The sequence below is a fragment of the Schistocerca cancellata genome, chromosome 5 (genome assembly GCF_023864275.1).
Source record: "Schistocerca cancellata isolate TAMUIC-IGC-003103 chromosome 5, iqSchCanc2.1, whole genome shotgun sequence".
Taxonomy (NCBI): domain Eukaryota; kingdom Metazoa; phylum Arthropoda; class Insecta; order Orthoptera; family Acrididae; genus Schistocerca; species Schistocerca cancellata.
The window spans coordinates 638,287,810-638,312,463 of NC_064630.1; the positions used below are offsets into that span (position 1 = coordinate 638,287,810).

General features: G+C 43.8%; 1 protein-coding gene across 1 annotated transcript in view; it reads right to left on the reverse strand.

Annotated features, from left to right (window-relative positions):
• Positions 1-24,449, reverse strand: part of LOC126188729 (c-Myc-binding protein-like) — a 49,494-nt gene extending 25,045 nt beyond the window's left edge. Inside the window, exon 1 of the mRNA XM_049930337.1 lies at positions 24,240-24,449. Within this exon, the coding sequence (XP_049786294.1) occupies positions 24,240-24,449 (210 nt within the window). The remainder of the gene's footprint in view (positions 1-24,239) is intronic.
• Positions 24,450-24,654: the final 205 nt, after the last annotated feature.

Consider the following 24,654-nt stretch of genomic DNA (forward strand, 5'->3'; position numbering starts at 1 on the left):
TTCTTGTATAGCAGCTGTCACATGATGATATCGAGAATATGTGCTGCCTGGCTCTTTCGATTTTTGGATCAGTGAGTCTGGTTTTAGGCACATGTCTCTCTCAGTTGTCACCGTGAATAATACTGGAAAATTAAGCTTGCACTTTTGTAGAAACGGTGGCTCTAAGCGTGTTACTAACATCGAGAGTCTATGTCAACCATGCTTTACAAATGGGAAGCATTTTATTACTGACTATTGATGGTATTTGAGGATGAGGAATATCGTTCCCTGCTGTGTAATAAATTAAACTCTCTGCTTTTTTGTTTGCTTCTCTGCAGTTCTAATAAGATGAGTGACATCAGCACTACGTTTAGAATAATCCCTTATGTTTCATACTTCTCCAAAAGTCGTTTCCCTTCATTGCTTGTGAAACGTTCTTCACCCTTAGATCTACATTCATTCAGTTCCTTGCACTGACTGGCTCGCACTTGACTGTGACTTTCTGTAGTATATTGCAAAGTGAATAAAGCAGTAAACTTCTACGACCATCTAGAATTTGGCTGACAGCAAAATGAACAGTAAAGTCAATAATTTTACCAAAAACCTATGAAAAACTGTGCCATTTCAGCCAGTGTAAAAGGATACATGTAGACATATACTTTCCAGCCCGTGTTATAAAAAGGATGCATACTTATAGTCTTCCACCCGAAGATCATATACACTCTAAGGCCAAAACCCGATGCTTCACGAAGAAATTATCCCAATGTGATGGAAATTCCTAGATATGATGTATGTGTACAAACAAACAAATGATTACGATTTCAGAAAAATTGGATTATTTAATCAAGAGAAAATGTTCACACTAACTGAACAAGTCAATAACGTGTCGGTCCACCTCTGGCCCATGTGCAAGCAGTTATTTAGCTTGGCATTAATTGAGAGAGCTGTTGGACGTCTTCCTGAGGGATTTCGTCCCAAATTCTGTCCAGATGGGGACTTATATCGTCTATATCTCGAGATGGCTGGAGCACCCTGCCCACCATGCTCCAAACGTTTCCAATTGATGAGAGATCCGGCGACATTGCTGGCCAAGATAGGATTTAGCGAGCAAGAAGATAAGCAGCAGAAACTCTCACTGTTTATGAACTGGTATAATCTTAGTGAAAGATAAGCCCCAGGTGGCTTGGCATGAAGGCCGACGTACCTGGTGAGCTGTGAGAGTGCTGCAGATGGCAACCAAAGATATCCTATTATAAAAAGAAATGTCACCGTAGACCAGCACTCCTGGTTATGAAGCGACATGGCGGGCGACAGACAGGATGGTATCCCATCATGTCTTCCAACTCGTATCTCATTGGCCGGAGTAGAATTGTCTTAGATGACCAGAGAAGCCGTGTCTGGAGATTCTGGAGGTGTGGAAGTACATAACTATTTTTTACTAAAGTCGTCGGTGTTAGTATCGCAGCTATACCATCACGAAAGCCCCGACTCTTGGGGTGACATCCGGAATGCTGTTCTACGACCACAGTTCAACTCTACGTCAGGGCAGCCCGTCCAGAGATCACGGGACGCAGAGCCGCAACCACATTGGGCCTGGATGGGACCGGAAGTAGTGTGCCGGCCGTCAACGTGATTCAGTGGGTCACGGCTGTTACGTCATCTGCTGCCACCGTTGGTAGCACGAGGGACACAAAGTGTGCTGCTGCACACATGGCTGCAGCCAGCTGTAGCCGTCGTACCCGGAATTATCGCTGGCAGGAGAAACTGCGTAGCAAGCCATCGCTCGGCCTTTGCCCACTCTGTCAGCACTGTTGGACGATACGTCACACTGATGCTGCCCTGTAATGAATCATGGTGGGAAGCCACAATAAAGTAACTGGGAATTCCTGGCTGTTTGGCTAGCCCCGCACGGCATCCCCCTGAATCGTCCTGGCACCAGTCTCTACAATAGTGCCAGAGACTGAGGTCGCCTTTTCAGCAGTGTGTCTAAACCAATAGCCCTTAGGCAGTGTGAGTCAAGAAATTTAATTGTTGTTGGAATGTCTTGGTCATGGAAAAAAGGCTTGACTGCTACGCTATTTGTAAAATGATTTACGTTAAAAGTAAGGATTTAATGGATTTTCCACACCTTAGGGGAAATGGAGGTCACGAATGGCTAGGACTTGTCAGACGTATGAAGTGTAATTTAGAAGGATATTCAGCACCACGTACAGAATCAGTGTTGGCAGTGTTTCACATGTAAGCATTACGGGCATATTACCAGACAATGCTGAAAACCGAAATGGTCGATGACTATATGTAACAATTAGGTAAATGTGTTTTGTTTTGTGTGTAATTATTGATGTTACAGAATGAGTACCAAGGAGGACAGGGATTTGGTAAAGTTAGAGATGCAAGGTGTATCAGAAACAGAGGCAGTTCGCATATTATTGGGAAAGGCAGCATAATTGACATCAGAAAATATGAAGTTACATGGTCTAGTGGAGTTGCAGTCGCCACAGCAAAGTATAGATTTGTCAGTCACAGGTTTAGTTGCTCCTTTCTCTGGTAAATCAGCTGAGGATGGGCAAGCGCTTTTCGAGAATCTTAGAAATTTGGCATAGATGGAAGGGTGACCAGACACAGAACTATTGAGAATAGCAAAAGTAAGATTAATGGGAGAACGAATGCTTATACGGGCTATACGGAGGCTCTCAGGGGAACTGGAACATTTAAAGAATTTAGAAAGGGATTAGTTCAAAGGTGTGCAAAGCAGAACAGTGCCAGACGTTCCAGGGAACATCTAGGCACGGTAACAAAGAAGGATGCGGAGTCAATAGAAGAATTTGCGGATTGGATAAGGAAGATAACGGGTTGTACATGTGAGTTGGGAAAGACTGTTATGGTGAATGAAGTAATTTTGCAGGAGGTTGAGCAAAGGACGCTTGATGAATTTTTAATAGGGGTGCCTTTGGAGACGTCAAGAAGAGCGGTTGCAATTGATTTGTGCACAGCTGCCAGATTAGCGCCAGAGTGCGAGGAAATTGACATGTCAACCAGACTGCAAGTTAGACAGACAGCTCTTTCAACCATTCTAAGTTGTTAATGTGGACGGATGGGGACTGTGTGGGAGCAACATCACCAGCCACAGCACAGGGAAGTGGGGACAGAGATCAAAAAAAGAAAAATGCTCTAAGCACTATGGGATTTAACATCTGAGGTCAACAGTCCCCTAGACTTAGAACTACTTAAACCTAACTAACCTAAGGACATCACACCCATCCATGCCCGAGGCAGGATTCGAACCTGCGACCGTAGAAGCAGCGCGGTTTTGGACTGAAGCGCCTAGAACCGCTCGGCCACAGCAGCCGGCGACAGAGATCAGCGTAATGGTAATGGTATTTTCAGGAGCTGGGTATTCTGAAAGGAGCGGGCATTAAACGTAAAAGAGTCTACCTAAGATCATTCCCAGTAACATTAGATGTTACCAAGTCTTATGCAGAGGTAGATTGTTTGGTCGTGGGAATACGAGTAGTAGGGAAAAAGAATTGCACGATATTGTTGGACACACGGGTGCATGTGTTGGCTATCAGTGGTGATCTGGTGGAACATAAGCAGTGGAACCCACTACCGCATAGACTGTTTGGTCTGTGGAACAGAGATATCATACGATTGGGAGCGGTGGGCTTAGTTTCTTGCCTGGGTACAGTTCAGTTCAGGCAATGTGTAGGGACTGAGATACACGTGAGTGAGGGCTTTGACATGATTCTTGAGTTGGATTCCTTGGATCAGCATTGCGTCATAATCGATCTTAGGCCGTACATGGTGGAGCCTGATGAAACAATGTTTCATTTGTATGAAACCATCGCCAATGTAGCAGTGTCACAAGGTGAATCCAAGAACCATTTAAACCGCGAGCAATCACACAAAGACTCAAGTCACACGATTGGGTACCTAAGGTTACAGGGAAATCGCTTTGTGTAAATGTTGAGCGTAACTTACTAGTAGGGATAATGCGTGTGGTGGAACCATTGGAACTAAATGAAGTATTGGGTCAGGTAAGTTACTTAATGAAAAGAAGTGTTTTATTAGTAAGTGAGGTAAATGGTGAGAAAATGGTGTCCGTGTTTATTTATCATTTTAGCACTGATGATCTGAGGTTAACAAAGGGCTGTTGATCGCTAACATGGATATCCTGGAGGAGGAAGAGTAGAGTACAAGCGGTGCCGGGCATGAACAATCGGCAAACACTGTTTAAACTGCGTTATGAGGGAAGGTGAAGCACGCAAACGTAAGTGATAAAGAACACTTGGAAGGTTTCTGTTGGAATGTTGAAATTTATTTATTTATTTATTTTTGAGAGGTCCGTTACCAGCAACGCATATTACGCAGCACCAAAAACCAGCAGGAGATGAATCAACTGTTTACTGCAAACCATAGAGAGTCCTGAGGTACTTTCAGCATATTCTGGAGGAGTTTATCGATTACCAGCCGAAGGATGGAATTATTGAGGAAAGCAAAAGGCCATAGGGGCAGGAGTTGTTGTCACGCCCAAGAAAACAGTGGCTGGGTCTTGTAAATATAAGTTTTATTGCGATTATCGACTTCTGAATGCTAAGACAGTAACGTATGCCTACACTCTGCGAAACATGATAAAAACCATAGGCTATTTAGGCCAGTGCAAGTATTTTCAACGATGGACTTAAGGAGTGGGTGCAATCAGCTACAAGGTGCTTGAGAGGACCAACCAAAACCAGTAATTTCTTCGTTGTAGGGTCATTATCAATACAGGAGGATGCCTTTCGGATTAAAGAATGCACCTGCGACGTTTCAGAGGTTTTCGGACGGAGTTCTCAGAGGACTGGAACCACGTCAGTTCATGGTATCTTGGTGATATAACCGTCTTTGCGAGTAATATAGGCCAGCACATACAACGCCTAAGGGAAGTATTCCTGAGATTGAGGACCGCGAATTTAACGATGAGTACAGGTAAGTGTAATACTGTGTTAAAAGAGTGGCACACATTGGTCACATAATTAACAATGATGGGGTTAAGACAGGCCCAGAGGTTGGTTAAAGTTATATATAAATTTTCGGTATCTGAATCAGTGAAGGAACTACACTCATTTCTTGGAGTCGCAAATTATTATAGAAGTTTCATAAAGGGTTTTGCAGATGTTGCCAGATCATTGACGCAGTTGGTGGGGGAAGACTCGAAATTTGTTTGGTCAAAGGATTATCAACAAAATTTTGACAAACGGAAGGAAGCTTTTCCAGCAAGTACCAACTTAGTGTTTCAAAATTTCAAGAAAGAATTCATTCTGTCATGTGATGCAACCAGCCATGCATTTGGTTGTTTGCTGTCTCAAGAAATAGAGGGCGTGAAACACACGGTAGCCTATACATCAAGACAAATGAACTCATCAGAGAGACATTACTCCACAAAAGAAAAAGTAATGTTGATCCTCATCTATGGAATCACCTACTTCAAGTTATCTCTGTGGGAAATAGTTTCGAGTGAGAATGGAACATGTTGCGTTGAAATGGTTTCTGGGGTTGAAGGCTCCATCCACTAGGTTGGCACGACGGGCAGTACAAGTGAGTGACTTTGAGGTCGTACATAAGCCTGGAAAGAAACACGGTAACACGTGATCTGAGTAGGAAAGAACGTAGCAGTATTGCAAATAGGTGGTAATGAGCTTAAGGTATGGCAAACAGCACAGAAGCTGGGTGATGAATGCAAACAGTGTAGTAAACGATCACAGTTTTGTATACATGATGGGCTGCTGTGCAAAGAAACCAAGTTGGGGCCATAGTGGTAGTGCCAGAAAAGCTGGGGGATAGAGTATTAAAGGAGACACGTGATCGTCGGTTAGCAAGTCAAGGGGGTGTAGGTCTACCAACAGAAGAGTAATGGAGAGGTTTTAGTGGAAGAATAGGAGGACGGTCATGGACCAGTATGTGCGGAACTGCATACAGTGTATACAAAGAGTGAATATGTGGTGAATGAGAGTACAATTGCAAAGATTCTGAAGAATTGTCACTGTTTCAATTGCTCAGAATTAATATCTCAGGTGCTTCCAACAAAACACCTGCAAGGAATAAATACGTACAATTACAGGCGATTCTTCAAGACATGTGGCAATGCTCACAATGCCCAAGCAATTGGCAGCAACAGTGGCGCAAGAGCTAGTAAACAACTGGATACTGAAGTTCGGAGCACCTGAAACGATAGTGGAAGATAACAGAACCAACTTGGTGTTGCATGTGTTTAAGAAACTGTGTAAGCTGTTACGTGTGAAGAATTTTAGAATGAGTCCTCTACGTTCTCAAGCTAATGAAAGAACGGAAAGGGATCATAGAACTGTAGGGGAGATGCTAGGACACTATGTGGACGCACACCATACCATTTGGGATGTTTATTTAAGGCATCTAGTATCAGAAAACAACTCGAAGCGGGACACGAATACAGGATTGTCACCAAATGAGGTGTACATGATCGTCAGATGTCATCTCCATTAGATATATTAAAGATCAGGAAAATAATGCAAGAGAATTGTTTAAAGAGTTTGTGAGAGTCATAAAGGAAATATGGAACAGGCTTCACAATGCTAATATATGGGCACTAGAAAAGAGGAAGCAGTGAGCGATACGGCAAGGTTGCGGCAATCCAATTTCGGTCAATGAGTAATGTTATCGACCTCTTACACTCCAAATGGAAAAACGAAGCAATTTTTTGCAAGATATCAAGGGCCATACCAAATTGTGAAAAACGAAGCAATTTTTTGCAAGATATCAAGGGCCCATACCAAGTTGTGAAAACTATGTCAATAGTGAACGTCAAGATTCAGTTGCGAACAAAGACGGCAGTTGTACATGTGGAACGTTTGAAACCATTCCAGATGAGTCCAGAAGTTACCTCAAGCATGGTGGAGTCAGACTGGAAACAAATAGTGAAAGAGAAGGTCTGGAGGGGAGAGCGAGAGGTTGTAGGTGAACCGCTAATAAGAAGTCCATATGCGTTAAGACCTAGAGGATATAGAGCAGACTTACGTTCTATTGTGCTCGATATAAGGGTAGCATGGTGTATATTGTAGGGGAGCTGAATTGCTGGGGGGGGGGGGGGGGCAGCAGAGGACATCAGGGGCAGAAAAAGTTAGTGGGTATCAGTGTTTTCAGTAGCCATGCTGCTGGACGTCATCGGAGTGAAAGCGTTACAGAACCAGCAACTGGAAGGAGGAGTGCTGTTCGTGAAGCAAGAAAATATATGGTGGTTGCCAGTCAGCGCTGGGTGATACAGGTGATATTTAACACGTGGGAGATGACTAGAGGACGCACTTGCCAGATCCCGGCAGGATGCAGAGAATCAAAGAGTACTTGAAGGAGTTAGAGGGGCATGTATGTGGATGCACGGGACTTATGAGAAGCTGAGGGACGAGAAGAGGCAGGTTCTGGAGATTATACCTCATAAAAGTCGTCGGAGAGGTTGGACTGATGCAGAAGACCGACTTCTGAATGGCACATCACGCATATCGCAAGTTTGGAGAAATGTGTTTTAAACAATTCTCGGTTACTTCGCCAGCTGACACAGAAACTAACCAACTACGCGAAAACCGTGGAGGAATCAGTGAATCAGAACATTAGGAGGTTACAAACAGAAGTAGAACTTTTGGACAAGAAAGCAGTGGTAAAGAAATTGTTAAAATGTTCGGAAAATAGTATATGGGAAGCGCGCGGAAACGTATCACAGTTGCGGGAAGCTATTCAGCAAGCCACCTGAGGACGACTAGCAGTAAATTTGTTGTCATCGGATCAGTACCTGGAGGAGCTACAGAAAGTGGAAAAGGAGATACCTTACCTCCAGAATTAAGGTTGACTCTGGAAACTAGCCGTTTTATTTTAGCCTAGCCACGGTAGCAGCGAGGACTGATGGAGCAAAAATGTACACTTCAGTTTCCTTTTCATTAGCCGGAGCCGGCCGTAGTGGCCGAGAGGTTTTAGGCGCTTCAGTCCGGAACCGCGCTGCTGCTACGGTCGCAGGTTCGAATCCTGCCTCGGGCATGGATGCGTGTAATGCCCTTAGGTTAGTTAAGTTTAGGTAGTTCTAAGTCTAGGGGACCGATGACCTCAGATGCTAAGTCTCATAGTGCTTAGAGCCATTTGAACCATTTGAACTAGCGCGGAAGCAGACACAGAACCAATACTACATAGTCCAGGCATATCCGATTAAGTGGAAGACGCTGAAAAAGTTTATCAGGAAAAAGGTTCAGCGATTGTTATTTATTGCAGAAGATAAGAGCAGGCATGTGGAATTGGAAGAAGCGGAATTGCAGGTGTTACAAGGGTGAAGTACAGTTTGTCTGAACAGTGTAGTTAGAGGTCAGAACTCCTGTGAAGTAAAGTTACTGCTGGGTCAGAAAACGGAAATCGATTGCAAGAAACAGGTGATTAAGCTTGCGTTGTACTTCCAGCAGATTGAGGCACATTTGTTGTACTCCCCTCCAGAAAGTGATAGTAGTAGTCCGTTGTGTCGAAAAGGGAAAACTCACGACAGCGAGAAGGGCAGAGCTGAATCGGAGTGGACTTTTAGTAAACGGGACATCATGTGAAACAGCGGAACCTACTTTCCGTCTACCTGCCACAATTTCAAGGATAAACCATTAAAGCATTTCGCCGTCCTAATAGTATTGGCAATAGGAACCGAGGGAAGTGTTACCAGCCGCAAGAGCTACACTTTAGGACCCGAGTTAATCCAGCCCACAGACAAATTTATTAATGAACGTGAGGGACGAATAACTGTGCAGACGTTGGTGTAGAATGTCAGTCAGTACAGGGAGGAACTGCCAGACGGAAACAACATTGAGCGTTGCCATACCAGGTGCGGCAGCGACTCTTGTTCCGCTTAGCGTAGTCCTTGTTTGCATGTGCACGATGCGAAAAACAGGACGAAGTTGGGACCCAGCCACTGTTCAAATCCCGGTGGACTGGATTCCTAGAGCTACGAGGCAGAAGAGGGAACTGTAACTGAAAGTTAAACCAAAGGGAACTAACGGAACGTGGGATAAGTAGTGCTTAAGAGAAAGTGGTGGTAAAAGTCATCTTGAGCAGAGGCTGGATCGGAACCAGTTGGGCCAGCCGTCAGGGAACTTGTCACTCTAGTTTCATAAGGAATACCTAGTTTAAGGTGACCCAAGGGACCTGGTCTTGCTAAGGAAGAGGGCTGCGTAGCGCACCGAACATATTCAGACAGAAATATGCTAAGTACGAAGTAGATTGCAGCAGCGCCAGCTTCAGTCGAGCGCTGATGTTATGCTTTACAACGCTTAACACAACTGTCGCAATGTTGCGAGGCAAGCCGGCCCGAAGGGGTGTGGAAACAGTTGATACAGCAGCGCCTAAGCGGAAGAATGCGGATGTTTCCACACTGGCAGCGACGGAAGCGTTTAGTAAACACGCTGCAAGCCATAGCAAGGCCCAAGCAAGCAAAGCCCAAGCAAGCGCAACCTGAAAGCATATAAACACCTAGCCATTTTGTACTAAAGTAATTTGTGTTAGTATCGCAAGGAATACAAACGTCTCAAAAATGAGATCGACACGAAGTGCAAAATGGCTAAGCAGGGATGGCTAGAGGACAAATGTAAGGATGTAGAGGCGTATCTCACTAGGGGTAAGATAGATACTGCCTACAGGAAAATTAAAGAGACTTTTGGAGATAAGAGAACCACTTGTATGAACATCAAGAGCTCTGATGGAAACCCAGTTCTAAGCAAGGAAGGGAAAGCAGAAAGGTGGAAGGAGTATATACAGGGTCTATACAAGGGCGATGCACTTGAGGACAATATTATGGAAATGGAAGAGGATGTAGATGAAGATGAAATGGGAGATACGATACTGCGTGAAGAGTTTGACAGAGTACTGAAAGCCCTGAGTCGAAACAAGGCCCCCGGAGTACACAACATTCCATTGGAACTACTGACGGCCTTGGGAGAGCCAGTCCTGACAAAACTCTACCGTCTGGTGAGCAAGATGTATGAAACAGGCGAAATACCCTCAGACTTCAAGAAGAATATAATAATTCCAATCCCAAAGAAAGCAGGTGTTGACAGATGTGAAAATTACCGAACAATCAGTTTAATAAGCCACAGCTGCAAAATACTAACACGAATTCTTTACAGACGAATGGAAGAACTAGTAGAAGCCGACCTCGGGGAAGATCAGTTTGGATTCCGTAGAAATACTGGAACACGTGAGGCAATACTGACCTTACGACTTATCTTAGAAGAAAGATAAAGGAAAGGCAAACCTACGTTTCTAGCATTTGTAGACTTAGAGAAAGCTTTTGACAATGTTGACTGGAATACTCTCTTTCAAATTCTAAAGGCGGCAGGGGTAAAATACAGGGAGCGAAAGGCTATTTACAATTTGTACAGAAACCAGGTGGCAGTTATAAGAGTCGAGGGACATGAAAGGGAAGCAGTGGTTGGGAAGGGAGTAAGACAGGGTTGTAGCCTCTCCCCGATGTTATTCAATCTGTATACTGAGCAAGCAGTAAAGGAAACAAAAGAAAAATTCGGGGTAGGTATTAAAATCCATGGAGAAGAAATAAAAACTTTGAGGTTCGCCGATGACATTGTATTTCTGTCAGAGACAGCAAAGGACTTGGAAGAGCAGTTGAACGGAATGGACAGTGTCTTCAAAGGAGGATATAAGATGAACATCAACAAAAGCAAAATGAGGATAATGGAATGTAGTGGAATTAAGTCGGGTGATGCTGCGGGAATTAGATTAGGAAATGAGACACTTAAAGTAGTAAAGGAGTTTTGCTATTTGGGGAGCAAAATAACTGATGATGGTCGAAGTAGAGAGGATATAAAATGTAGACTGGCAATGGCAAGAAAAGAGTTTCTGAAGAAGAGAAATTTGTTAACATCGAGTATAGATTTAAGTGTCAGGAAGTCATTTCTGAAAGTATTTGTATGGAGTGTTGCCATGTATGGAAGTGAAACATGGACGGTAAATAGTTTGGACAAGAAGAGAATAGAAGCTTTCGAAATGTGGTGCTACAGAAGAATGCTGAAGATTAGATGGGTAGATCACATAACTAATGAGGAAGTATTGAATAGGATTGGGGAGAAGAGAAGTTTGTGGCACAACTAGACCAGAAGAAGGGATCGGTTGGTAGGACATGTTCTGAGGCATCGAGGGATCACCAATTTAGTATTGGAGGGAAGCGTGGAGGGTAAAAATCGTAGGGGGAGACCAAGAGATGAATACACTAAGCAGATTCAGAAGGATGTATGTTGCAGTAGGTACTGGGAGATGAAGAAGCTTGCACAGGATAGAGTAGCATGGAGAGCTGCATCAAACCAGTCTCAGAACTGAAGACCACAACAACAACAACATCGCAGCTCTACCTCCAGAGGCACTCTGACACTTGGGACGCCATCTGGAACGCCGTTCCAGGATCACAGTACCACTCCATCAGGACAGCCCACCCTGAGATCACGGGGCGCAGACCCGTTACCACATTGGACCCGCCCTGCCCCGTGAAGCAGCGCGCTGGCTGTCAACGTGACTCAGTGGGTCACGTTCATTACTGCTCCTGCCACCGCTGCTAGCCAGCGAGAAGGATTCAAGAAGCGCCACCACACGTGAAGCCACAGCCGCTGGAGCCCAGAGTTGTCGCTGGCAGAAGCAGATGCGAAATGCGCCACCACTTGGCCTACACCACACTCTGTCAGCATTACTGGATGACACGCACACGCAAGATCACGGAATGCCGCAGCCACTCAGACGCTGCTTGTAATGAATCACGGGGGGAAGCCACGATAAGCTAATTTTTAATTCTTGGCTGTTTGTCTGACTCTGCTCGACGACTACCTGAACATATGTGACCACAGACCTCTTCATCAGAAATGTAAAACTGTGCACTTTATCAATCTAAAAGAGCTAGTATCCTATGACTACAGTAACAATGAGTCACAACTGGAATCGGCAAACGCATACAGACACCTGGGCATAACAGTTTGTAGAGATATGAAATGGATCACAAAGTCTCAATCATTGGTAAAGCAGATGTTCATAGGTTCACTGTAGAATAAGAATGAAATGTAGTCAGTTCATAAGGAAGACTATCTATAAAACACTGTTGTGACCCATCGTAGAATACTGCCCACATGTGTGGGACCAAGACCAAATAGGACTCACAGGGGACATTCAACTACACTTAGAACGACAGAACTTATGCGCACAGGTTTGTTTGACCCATAGGAGAATATCACGGAAATGTTGAAGAAACTGAACTGGTAGACGGTTGAAGATCGATGCAAACTATCCTGAGGAAGTTGACATAGTAACATTCAAGAAGGAAAGATGCCTGCAGGTGCGAAGGATGGGGAAAACCTTCCCAGTCAAGCAGATGAACCTGCACTTCGGGGTATCCCCGCCATTTATGCCATAAAGATTTTACATTTATTTTAAATAACCAGCTTTAAATGATAAATGTAGGAATATACTACCAGCCATACCTATCAGTCCAGTATGAATGACGAGGACAGGTTTAGGCTAATTACAGCTCTCACTGAAGCATTTAAGCAATAGTTCTTCTTACGCTCCTTCTTTCCTAAGTAACCCTAGCCGGCCGCTGTGGCGGAGCGGTTCTAGGCGCTTCAGTCCGGAACCGAGCTGCTTCTACAGTCGCAGGTTCGAATCCTGCCTCGGGAATGGATGTGTGTGATGTCCTTAGGTTAGTTAGGTTTAAGTAGTTCTAAGTCTAGGGGGCTGATGACCTCAGATGTTAAGTCCCATAGTGCTTACAGCCATTTGGACCATATGAAGTAACCTTAACAACTAGTATAGTGGGAACTACCCTCTACTATGCACTTCTCAGTGGTTTTCACAATAAGGATGCAGATGTAGACGTAGCTCTATTGTTATAAAGAAAATTGTTTTCATGTTTTTAAGCCACATACACTACTGGGAGTAAGAGAAGAAGCTACATACAATTTAACTCCACAATATGCATGCACAACCACCTTTTAGTTAGTATGAAAATGCATTTTATGTACATTACATGTACCATTACTGATCAACAGGTATACATCATATTTTATGTTGAAGTATGTTTGGAAAGAGGAAGAGAGGCTATTTCTAAAAACTGTGTTTGTAATTCGGTTTTAATGTTTTCTACAGTATTTTCTGAAGATCAAGTCATAAGTAAAAGACAATTATTATTGCGTCCAATAGAAAAATTAAAAAAGAAATGGTAATCACTTCCAGTTCTATAAATTTAGGCATTACAAATCTTGTTCGGGCATCTTCAGTCCTGTAAGAACCGTCAGCTCTTCTATCTTCTGGGCAAGGCTTGGAGATTAGAGGGGGGGGGATTAGCAAATCCTTCCTCGATCTTTTCCGGGGGGAAATTTCACTGGGTGCAGATTTCACTGACTGCAGTTGACAGGCCCTCATGCACAGGTAGGCTGGTCCGCCGATCAAGTTGCCAAGCAGGTCATCCCAAACAGTTTGCTTGTGTATTGGTGATGGGCTCGTGGTTGGGTCAATGGTCTGGATCCGTCAGTTCCAACAGCAAGTCCCTACCTGATTAGTCCGACTGTTATCTGCCAGACCACACTTCGTCAATACGGCCAAGTAGAGTCTGCCAAGTGGTCGCTGGACAGGTAGCTGTTGCGGTGGTAAGTGGGTTGGAGGATCAGTTGCGCTGTAATGGGTGCATTAACTCTCCCATTCACTGTCCAGCATGTCAGGTGACCCACTCGCCGACCTGTTCGAATGTATGTGGACACTGGCGATTTTGGCGGACGTTACCTGATTGCACTGACGGATTATGGGCCGGTGGGTAGGGGTGCGGCAAGCAGATAAAGGCATGCACTTCGAACTGATGGACTCAGACCACAGTTCCTACATCAAGCCCATTGTCCGCAGATAGGCGAACAGGTCGGGGCAGACCCACTCAGTGAGCTGGTCAACAATCCATTCCGGCTGCATATGGGGACCTTAACAGAACACCCAACAGGACGCGGAGGCGCTTAGCGAGATCCTATTAACAAAAGAAAATTAAAAGTACTGCATCCACTGGACATCATTACCCTAAAAGAGGAGCAGATGTTTCTCCAGTAGGTTTACCAAAAACCGGGAGAATCGATTGTCAGATTGTCAGAGCCCTAGTATGTGCCTACTCTGCTGAATAAATTATGCAGACGAAGCATTAGTCATTCCATAGCAGGCGAAGTCCAGAACGGCTAACGATGTTCAACAGCCGTCAGCGGGTCGACCTCAGAACTTTTAGATGTCTTGGCTAAGATGAGCACTCTTGAAGGAAAATTAGTGACAGTCAGGTAATACACTCCTGGAAATTGAAATAAGAACACCGTGAATTCATTGGCCCAGGAAGGGGAAACTTTATTGACACATTCCTGGGGTCAGATACATCACATGATCACACTGACAGAACCACAGGCACATAGACACAGGCAACAGAGCATGCACAATGTCGGCACTAGTACAGTGTATATCCACCTTTCGCAGCAATGCAGGCTGCTATTCTCCCATAGAGACGATCGTAGAGATGCTGGATGTAGTCCTGTGGAACGGCTTGCCATGCCATTTCCACCTGGCGCCTCAGTTGGACCAGCGTTCGTGCTGGACGTGCAGACCGCGTGAGACGACGCTTCATCCAGTCCCAAACATGCTCAATGGGGGACAGATCCGGAGATCTTGCTGGCCAGGGTAGTTGACTTACACCTTCTAGAGCACGTTGGGTGGCACGGGATACATGCGGACGTGCATTGTCCTGTTGGAACAGCAAGTTCCCTTGCCGGTCTAGGAATGGTAGAACGATGGGTTCGATGACGGTTTGGATGTACCATGCACTATTCAGTGTACCCTCGACGATCACCAGTGGTGTACGGCCAGTGTAGGAGATCGCTCCCCACACCATGATGCCGGGTGTTGGCCCTGTGTGCCTCGGTCGTATGCAGTCCTGATTGTGGCGCTCACCTGCACGGCGCCAAACACGCATACGACCATCATTGGCATCAAGGCAGAAGCGACTCTCATCGCTGAAGACGACACGTCTCCATTCGTCCCTCCATTCACGCCTGTCGCGACACCACTGGAGGCGGGCTGCACGATGTTGGGGCGTGAGCGGAAGACGGCCTAACGGTGTGCGGGACCGTAGCCCAGCTTCATGGAGACGGTTGCGAATGGTCCTCGCCGATACCCCAGGAGCAACAGTGTCCCTAATTTGCTGGGAAGTGGCGGTGCGGTCCCCTACGGCACTACGTAGGATCCTACGGTCTTGGCGTGCATCCGTGCGTCGCTGCGGTCCGGTCCCAGGTCGACGGGCACGTGCACCTTCCGCCGACCACTGGCGACAACATCGATGTACTGTGGAGACCTCACGCCCCACGTGTTGAGCAATTCGGCGGTACGTCTACCCGGCCTCCCGCATGCCCACTATACGCCCTCGCTCAAAGTCCGTCAACTGCACATACGGTTCACGTCCACGCTGTCGCGGCATGCTACCAGTGTTAAAGACTGCGGTGGAGCTCCGTATGCCACGGCAAACTGGCTGACACTGACGGCGGCGGTGCACAAATGCTGCGCAGCTAGCGCCATTCGACGGCCAACACCGCGGTTCCTGGTGTGTCCGCTGTGCCGTGCGTGTGATCATTGCTTGTACAGCCCTCTCGCAGTGTCCGGAGCAAGTATGGTGGGTCTGACACACCGGTGTCAATGTGTTTTTTTTCCATTTCCAGGAGTGTAGATACCAATTTCTTAGGGTGAACTATAGCTTCCGTCGGGATATTATCAATCAAGAAATAGCGGAAGAGCTTACACACAAACATCCCCTTCGCTACCTGTGCGTTACTGGCATGGCAGTTGCCGATGTTTTGGGGGTACTACCATCGCACGAATGAGCTTCAACCATGCGTGACATTGGTGTTAACGTCATCCAGTCCGCGTGAATACGACGATACCACTGACATAATTTGTTGTAGAACCTTAGAAAAATTTTGGGCTAAAATGTAATGAAGAATCTTGAGCAACATTGGCTCTTCCATGTCAGTAAGTGTGAATTACGGAAATATCGGTCATACTAAAACTGAACTCGAGCTTCTGTTGCATGACATCCTAAAGGCCAATGGACAAGAAAATCAGAAAGACGTAGCATTTCTGAAAAACAATAGAATCATTACGATTCCAATATGTGGGGTATCAAAATAAATTTGTTACTAAATGGAGAATTTGTCGGTAGGTGGATGGAGCATAGGCGAAAGTGGGGCAAGACCGGTTAGTGGGGTGAAACCAGGTGCCGTGTTTCTAATCTCATTATTTATGCACTGTAGTGGAGAGATACAGAACTGTAATCCGCTAGTGAAGAAGAAAGAGCGATCGTACTGGCGTTCTGTTGCTGTTCAGTTCACTTCGTCTGTGGAAGTAAATTTGTTTTACGATATCCACTGAATAATGCTCTTTTGTTTTTTTAAACCGTGGTTATTTTATAGTCACTAAACTTATAAAAACTCTATTTAATCAGGAATATTAGCTGAATAGTAAGTACTTATATACTAGTAAGCACAGGGATCTGGTTCAACAATAGTGTGCTTTTGTTTCGTTTTTATAATCTGTACCTGGTCTTGCTCCACCATACAATATTACACTACTTTTTTGTTTTTGAAGTATGAAATACACTGTGAACTTTCCAGAGGAAGAGACAAATAGAAAATAAAACAATGAAGCCAAGAGAGCATGGAAGTGGCAATAGACGAAGTGTTATCGGGTTGGATGGGCTACTTGAAGGTGCAAGAACTTTCAATGCTCCACAAAGTATCTCAGAAGATAGATTAAAAGAGGGTGGGACAAATCAACTAACTTATAACCAAAGAGGTAAGAACGATGGGGTCATGCCTACTAGTGTTATCAGAACAACAAGAAAAAGAGTTAGTCAACCATATATTATTGCTAGAGAGTAGGACTTTTGCTTTAACTTTGAGGGATGTCTGTAGATTAGCATACAAACTTGCGATAAAATATAATTTTAAGTATAAATTAAACGATGAAACGAAGATGACAGGAACGGACTGGTTATGTGGTTTTCTAAAAAGAGTGTCTTTGGGATTTTCTGAAAATACTTCAATATGAAGAGTCGTGGGCTTCAATAAACAGCCTGTTGGAAATTTTTTTGATTTATTATAATATGTATATGAGAAGCATAAATTTTTTCCTTGTGATATATGCCATGCTAATGAAACAGGAGTGACCACTCTTCCTAATAAGCCATCAGAAGTTCTTGCTTTACGCGGAAAAAATAGGTTGGATTATTGGCATCAGCTGAATGTGGTACTCTACTTATAGCTAACATTTGTATTCGTGCAGTCGGTAACTTTACACCAATAATTTTTATTTTCCCTTTCACATTGATGAAGCACTGTCAGCTACCTTTCCTCAATACAATGCTTCTGGATGGACATAAACTGAAATTTTTGTGTACTTGTTCCGAAAATTTCTTGAGTTTTTTAAGCCATCTGCAGATAAACCAGTACTTTTGATTTTGGGTGGGCATGCCACACATACGAAGAGCCTCAATCTGATCAACTTGGCCTGACAAAATGTTGTTACCTTTTTGTGGTTGCTACCACATGTTTTCCACAGAATGCAACCACTGGCCGTGACCTTCATGGCTCCTTTGAGCAGCTATTGCCAACAAGAAGCTCGTCACTGGATTGCAACACGTCTGGAAAGGCTGTGAACATTAATCAGGTAGACAACTAGTACGGCGCTGCTTACCTTATAGTAGGAATGCAGACTGCAGCAAATGAGTTCAGGAAAGTGGGAATTTACTCACACACATGAAATATTTTTCCAGACCACTTCTTTGGCCTTTCTATACCACTTCTTTGGCCTTTCTATGACCACAGATAGACCTGGTCCATCAGAGGTAACTACCTTTCCAGAAGAAAGCCTATTTCTGGATGAAAGCCCTGCTTTAGATGAGAACCCACCTCTATTGGCAAATTTGATTCCAAAAGAAGACCAAGCTGCAACAGAAAATCCTGCACCACAAACAAAGAAAAAAACCTGGGACTCTAGCTAAGCGTCGATCTCTTCTAGAAACCAAAAATGTTGAGTTATTTATGAATGAGCCCTGCTGCCCCAAAAGTTTGGAATCACAAGGTTCTGGTAGTAACACCTTGGCTATGTCGTCTGTGATTGCTGTTATCAGCCAATGATGTAATGCCCCCCCCCCCCCCCCACCTCGATATGGAACAAGAAAACAGAAACAAGTGGTAAAAGAAGGGGAAAAACTGTCATTTTAACATCATCATATAAAACTGAATTGCAATGTCAATTAAAAGATAAGAAAAACATACAAGAGCAAATGGACTCAAGAAAGAGAAAATTGCTTTTTGGAGACATGGAAAACAGGGAATGACATCATCAAAGAAAATCAGCAATAAAGGGAAGCTTGTGAAGAACCGCCATAAAAAGTAGTGTCATCAAAAAATTCTTTGTGCTTCGACAATGAGTCAGTGGATGAAGACGATAAAAACAAATCAGACGCCAATTGCTTGTATTGTGACGACGTATCTTCCAACTCAGAAGAAACAGAAGATTGGATTCAATGCTAAAAATATCTCTGCTGGGCCCACGAAAGCTGCAGTGCAGCAGGTAATGAGGATTCTTACATTTTTACATGTAAATTTTGTGAATAATATTTTAAATTAATTTATATCTTAATAATCATATCTGCAGATTTTCCACAGAAGATCTACAATTTTTTACATTCCCATTAAGTTAGTATGTGTACCCGCTAAGATCACACTAGTGGGATAAGAACAGGTGATTTGATTTTTTTCTGTAAAAGAACTTCTCATTAAAAAAGTAATGAAGCTATGACTTTTCAGAAATAGTATATTGTGCCCAGTTAAACAATGATTATTTTTACCAAATCTGACAATCTTTAAGTTCAATAGCTTAGCTTCAAATGGGCTTGGAGTATTAAATACCCAATCTTACCCCAGTTTCCCCTATGTCTTAGATGTAGAGTCGCCGACACATGTAGAAATAGTTTCAAGCGTGTCCCAGAGAAATGTAATGTGACCCACGCAATTCATTTTATGTACGAAAGATGTGGCAGGCAATATCAATAATAACCGCAGACTCTTTTAGACGGCACAATCAGTGAGATCTTCGTAAAATTTCAAAGTGGCGCCAAGATTGGATACTTGCTTTAAATACTCATAAACGTCAAATTTCCCACTTTACAAACACCAGAATCGTAGTAGATTATTACTAGTGTACCAGTGAGTCACAACTTGAATCACTCAACTCATACAAATACTTAGGTGTAACAGTCTGTGAAGATATGCTCTTGAATGACCACTTGAGCTCAGTATCTTAGGTAAAGCAGACTGCACGGTTCGCTTCATTGGTAGAATATTGGGAAAACGTAGTCAGCCTGCAAAGCAGATTCTCGTTGGAATCGTACTGGAACCCGTGTGGAATCGATATAAAATACGACTAACAGGTCTTTTGAACGAATACGAAGAAGGGGTTTGTTTGACTCATGTGAGAGTGCCACGGAAATTCCGAAAAACATCTACTAGCAGACGGATAAAGACAAACGTCAACTAAACAGCCTTCGTCCGAACGCCGAGTTACAAAGTCTCAAGATCCAGCATTAGCTGAAGAATCTAGGAATATTGCAGACACCGCGAAAACAAGATTAGAGAAACTGGGCATTCATGTAGTAATTCTTTCCACGCTCTTTATGCAAATGAAACGAGGAGAAACCCCAAAGCATAGTGAAATGAGAAGTACCCTCGAGAATTGTTTGCAGAATACAGACACACACACACACACACACACACACACACACACACACACACACACACACATTGATGAGACAAAACATTATGATTGCCTGCTGAACAGCTTGTTTGTCCATCTTTGGAACGAAATAGATCACTGTTTCTGTTTATCAGGGATCCGTTTGTTGGCAGGTTTGTGGAGGTACACAGTGACAATTGTTGAATTATATGAAGAAAAACGTAAATTAGTTACAAAATACGACGTACACACACTTTATTCAACATGTAAACGTCACTGCACGTATTCGGATTTGGATTATGACATGTTAGTTACGCCTGCCATCATTGGCGATGATGTGGCACAGACGAATAGCGAAATTCTGCATGATTCGCTTAAGTATCGGAACATCGATGCTGTCGATGACCTTCTGTACAGCTGTTTCCAGCTGCGCAATGATTCTGGGGTCTGCATGATTCGCTTAAGTATCGGAACATCGATGCTGTCGATGACCTTCTGTACCGCTGTTTCCAGCTCAGCAATCATTTTGGGGTTATTTCTGTACACCTTGTCTTTCATATAGCTCCACAAAAAGCAGTCGCATGTGTTCAGATCCGGAGAATATGGCGGCTAATCGAGGCCCATGTCAGTGACGTCTAGGTACCCCAGTGGCAGAACGCGGTCCCCAAAGTGCGCCCCAGCACATCAAACACACTCCTGCTTCGATGGGGTAGAGCTCCGTCTTGGATGAACCACATCTTGTGGAAGTCAGGGTCACTTTGGATGAAGGGGATGAAACCATCTTCCCAAACCTTCATGCACCGTACGGTAGTCACATTGCCATCAAGGAATATTGCACCGATTATTCCGTGACTGGACATTGCACACCACACAGTCACCCGTTGAGGCTGAAGAGACTTCCCGATAGCGAAATGCGGATTCTCACTCCCTCAAATGCGTCAATTTTGCTTATTGATGAACACATCAAAATGAAATTGGGCTTCGTGGCTAAATCAAACAGTTCTAGCATACTAATTCCCATCATGCCCCGCGGCCAACGGTGCAGTTTAAACATCCTGACGCAAATCTTTCAGTGGTTACGACGATTTTATTTCGTGTAGTTCAATAATTGTCACGCCGTACGTGGCATTAGATGTCTACGCATAGGCCATGTAATTCGTGTAAATAACGGACTGCTGGTTTGTCTACGCTATGATGGCGCCCGATAGCGACCCATGTGGGTACCGTACGATTTGTTGTTGTTGTTGTGGTCTTCAGTCCTGAGACTGGTTTGATGCAGCTCTCCATGCTACTCTATCCTGTGCAAGCTTCTTCATCTCCCAGTACCTACTGCAACCTACATCCTTCTGAATCTGCTTAGTGTATTCATCTCTTGGTCTCCCCCTATGATTTTTACCCTCCACGCTGCCCTCCAATACTAAATTGGTGATCCCTTGATGCCTCAGAACATGTCCTACCAACCGATCCCTTCTTCTGGTCAAGTTGTGCCACAAACTTCTCTTCTCCCCAATCCTATTCAATACTTCCTCATTAGTTATGTGATCTACCCATCTAATCTTCAGCATTCTTCTGTAGCACCACATTTCAAAAGCTTCTATTCTCTTCTTGTCCAAACTATTTACCGTCCATGTTTCACTTCCATACATGGCTACACTCCATACAAAAACTTTCAGAAATGACTTCCTGACACTTAAATCTATACTCGATGTTAACAAATTTCTCTTCTTCAGAAACGCTTTTCTTGCCATTGCCAGTCTACATTTTATATCCTCTCTACTTCGTCCATCATCAGTTATTTTGCTCCCCAAATAGCAAAACTCCTTTACTACTTTAAGTGTCTCATTTCCTAATCTAATACCCTCAGCATCACCCGACTTAATTCGACTACATTCCATTATCCTCGTTTTGCTTTTGTTGATGTTCATCATATATCCTCCCTTCAAGACACCATCCATTCCGTTCAACTGCTCTTCCAAGTCCTTTGCTGTCTACATCAGGCGAATTTGGTCGTTGAGATATCCAAATGAGTTCATTATAATGCTCCTCAAACCACAGTAGCACGGTTCTGGCTCCGAGACACGGACAATGATACTGTTGGGAGATGCCGTCACCGTCGGGGAAGACATCAAGCAAGTAGGGATGCAGTTGGTTCGCAGGTGTAAGCGTGTCTTCGATTACTACCACATGTCCCATGCAAGGGCAGGAGAATGTCTCCCATAGCATAATACTGTTCCACCAGCTTGCGTCCTTGGTGTGATGCACGTTTCGAGCCGCCGTTTATCTCGATGACGAGGTTCGTGGAGACGACCATCGACCTAGTGTAGCAAAAATGTGATTCACCGAAGAGCCGACCGTTTCCATTGATCAACGGTCGAATCCCGATGGTTCCGTACCCATTGCAATCGTAACTACCGATGTCGCTGTGCCAACATGCGAGCACCAAGGGATGGTCTGCTGCGGAGCTCCATGTTCAACATTGTACAGTGAAAGGTATGTCCCGAAACACTTGTGCGTGCACCACCACTGTACTACTTCGCCTGAAATGCCACAGATCGCCATCTGTCCTACTTTACAGAGCAGACAAGCCTCCGAATCCCTCGTCCTGTGAAGAATCGTGGACGTCCAACCATTTAGCCTATAGTTGTAGTTTCACTGTCATTCTACCTCTTTGCGTAGATGCTCACGACAGTAGCACATGAACATTGGACCAGCTTCGCCGTTTTCGAGATATTCATTCACAGGCTCTGAATGATGATAATCTGCCCTTTGTCAAAGTCGCATATATCAACGAGTTTCCCCATTTGCAGCTCACAGTTTCGCTAGGGTGATCCCCAGTCCGTATCTGCTGCGATTAAGTATTTTTGCTACTGTGTCACGTGCCCGCCAACGCCGGCAGGAAGCATCCAACGTTGCGGTAGTCAGTGGTCATGATATTTTCGCTAATCAATGTAAATGTAGAACTGTTCAATAACTAGTGACATCTGTTGACATCTGTACTGTAGTACAGATATAGTATACTCATACTCGTTGTAAAACCAATAATAGTGTTTAGCTCGATTCCGCTCATTCCTGTAAACATATTACAGTTATCTGACGTGCAACACGCTCCTTAGACTGTAGCATACCTGGCATTTAGTTACAGGAGGACAGGCTGTGTTAAGAGTAGATTATTAGCTAGATCACGTAAGATCTGGTTGCGTGCAGTATTCGAACAGCTCTAGCTGAATTTTTTTATCAGTATTTTTGCTATACGGCGTGACCCGCAACTGCATTGGCAGCACTTTTTGCATAAGATGATGCATACGAGATTTTTAAATTAACTTGCATACAGACACACATTTAGTGGAGAATAGATGTCTGAATATCACATTGGCCTTCTCAAAATCTATTGGAAACTGGAGAAACCTAAATAGGATTTAGAATTTAGTACCAGAAAACGGTAGGACAGAGATATCAAATGTTTTCTACGTCCTTTTTTCACTATGTTGCACCGATTCAATGATAACATAAAAAAATCTTTCAGAAAATTTGTAAGATACTGAAGTTGCTTCACAATGCATTTCCAAGTTTTAAATAAAGTTATATTTATTGCTATTGTAACATTACAAATATAATTTTTAATAATTTCGGTTCTCCTACAGTAATACGTAAAAGTGTAAGAAGAATTTGAATTTTATTCGATCATGACGTTAACCCAGCTCAAATCGGTATAGTGAATATAGTGAATAATCCTCAGTTAGACTGCAGAGACAAATTTGCTGGAGAAATAAACGTTATACACCTCACATGTTCCAGGTATGAGGTATGAAAGAGCGAATGCGTAAAAGAAAGAAAACAGGAATCAAATCTTTTCATTTTCGGAAATTATGTGGGCCCTACACACACACGCGCACACACACACACACACACACACACACACACACACACACACACACACACACACCTACACAAACATAATTCACATCGTATTTATTATTACGCATTAACTTAGTCTGTAACTGGTTTTGTATTTTCCACATTCCAACCATTTTAATTCTAATGCAGCCTAACTCGAATTTTTTTCTCTGAAATAACAACGTGCTGATACTACAACGATATCTACAGACAGAATTTTGTGGTGATTTGTGTATTTTGTTCGTCACTTTGAGGTATAATTGTGACTAAATTGAATTTATTTCAGAGATTTTAGACGTACAAGAATAATTTAAAGGTTAAATAAAAAATATTGAAAACTTAATATACTGTCTGGGAAATCAAAGTTATATGAATATACCATGATGCTATTAAATATCTTGTTTGGTAATGATTAGCGCAGAAACTACAGCTGTATCATTTGTGTGTATTACGTGGCAAATTTTAAAAGAAGTTACTGTGATGTGTAGCATGTCTTGAGGAGAAAAAAATTATGCTCGTGGAAACATAAGACTCACCTGGACCTGTTCACGCGCCTGCTCCATCTCGCCAGCAGTGGGGCGTAGGTCGCCCAGCGCCTTGCGAACGTAGTCGACAGGGTCCGGTGGTTTGTCGTTTTCCTCGTAGAGGGCGACGAGTGCCCTTGTCAGCGCGTCCATAACGCCCCCACGCTCCAGATACTGCCGGAACTCCTCGCGCTTCTCATCCACCGGCTTTGCCTCTGCCATGGTGACTGCTTTTTAAATACAGCACAGGTACGCCCTTATAAATACGACGCTCGCTGTTATGTGGCGGGAGCGGCGCAGATAGTTTAACTTAGCTTGTCTTTTCTACGTGTCACTCAGTAGATTTCCTTTCCAGTGGCATCTGTACCACGCCCAAAATTTAGCGTACATTTCTCCAAAAAAGTTATTCCCATGGAATAACGGCACC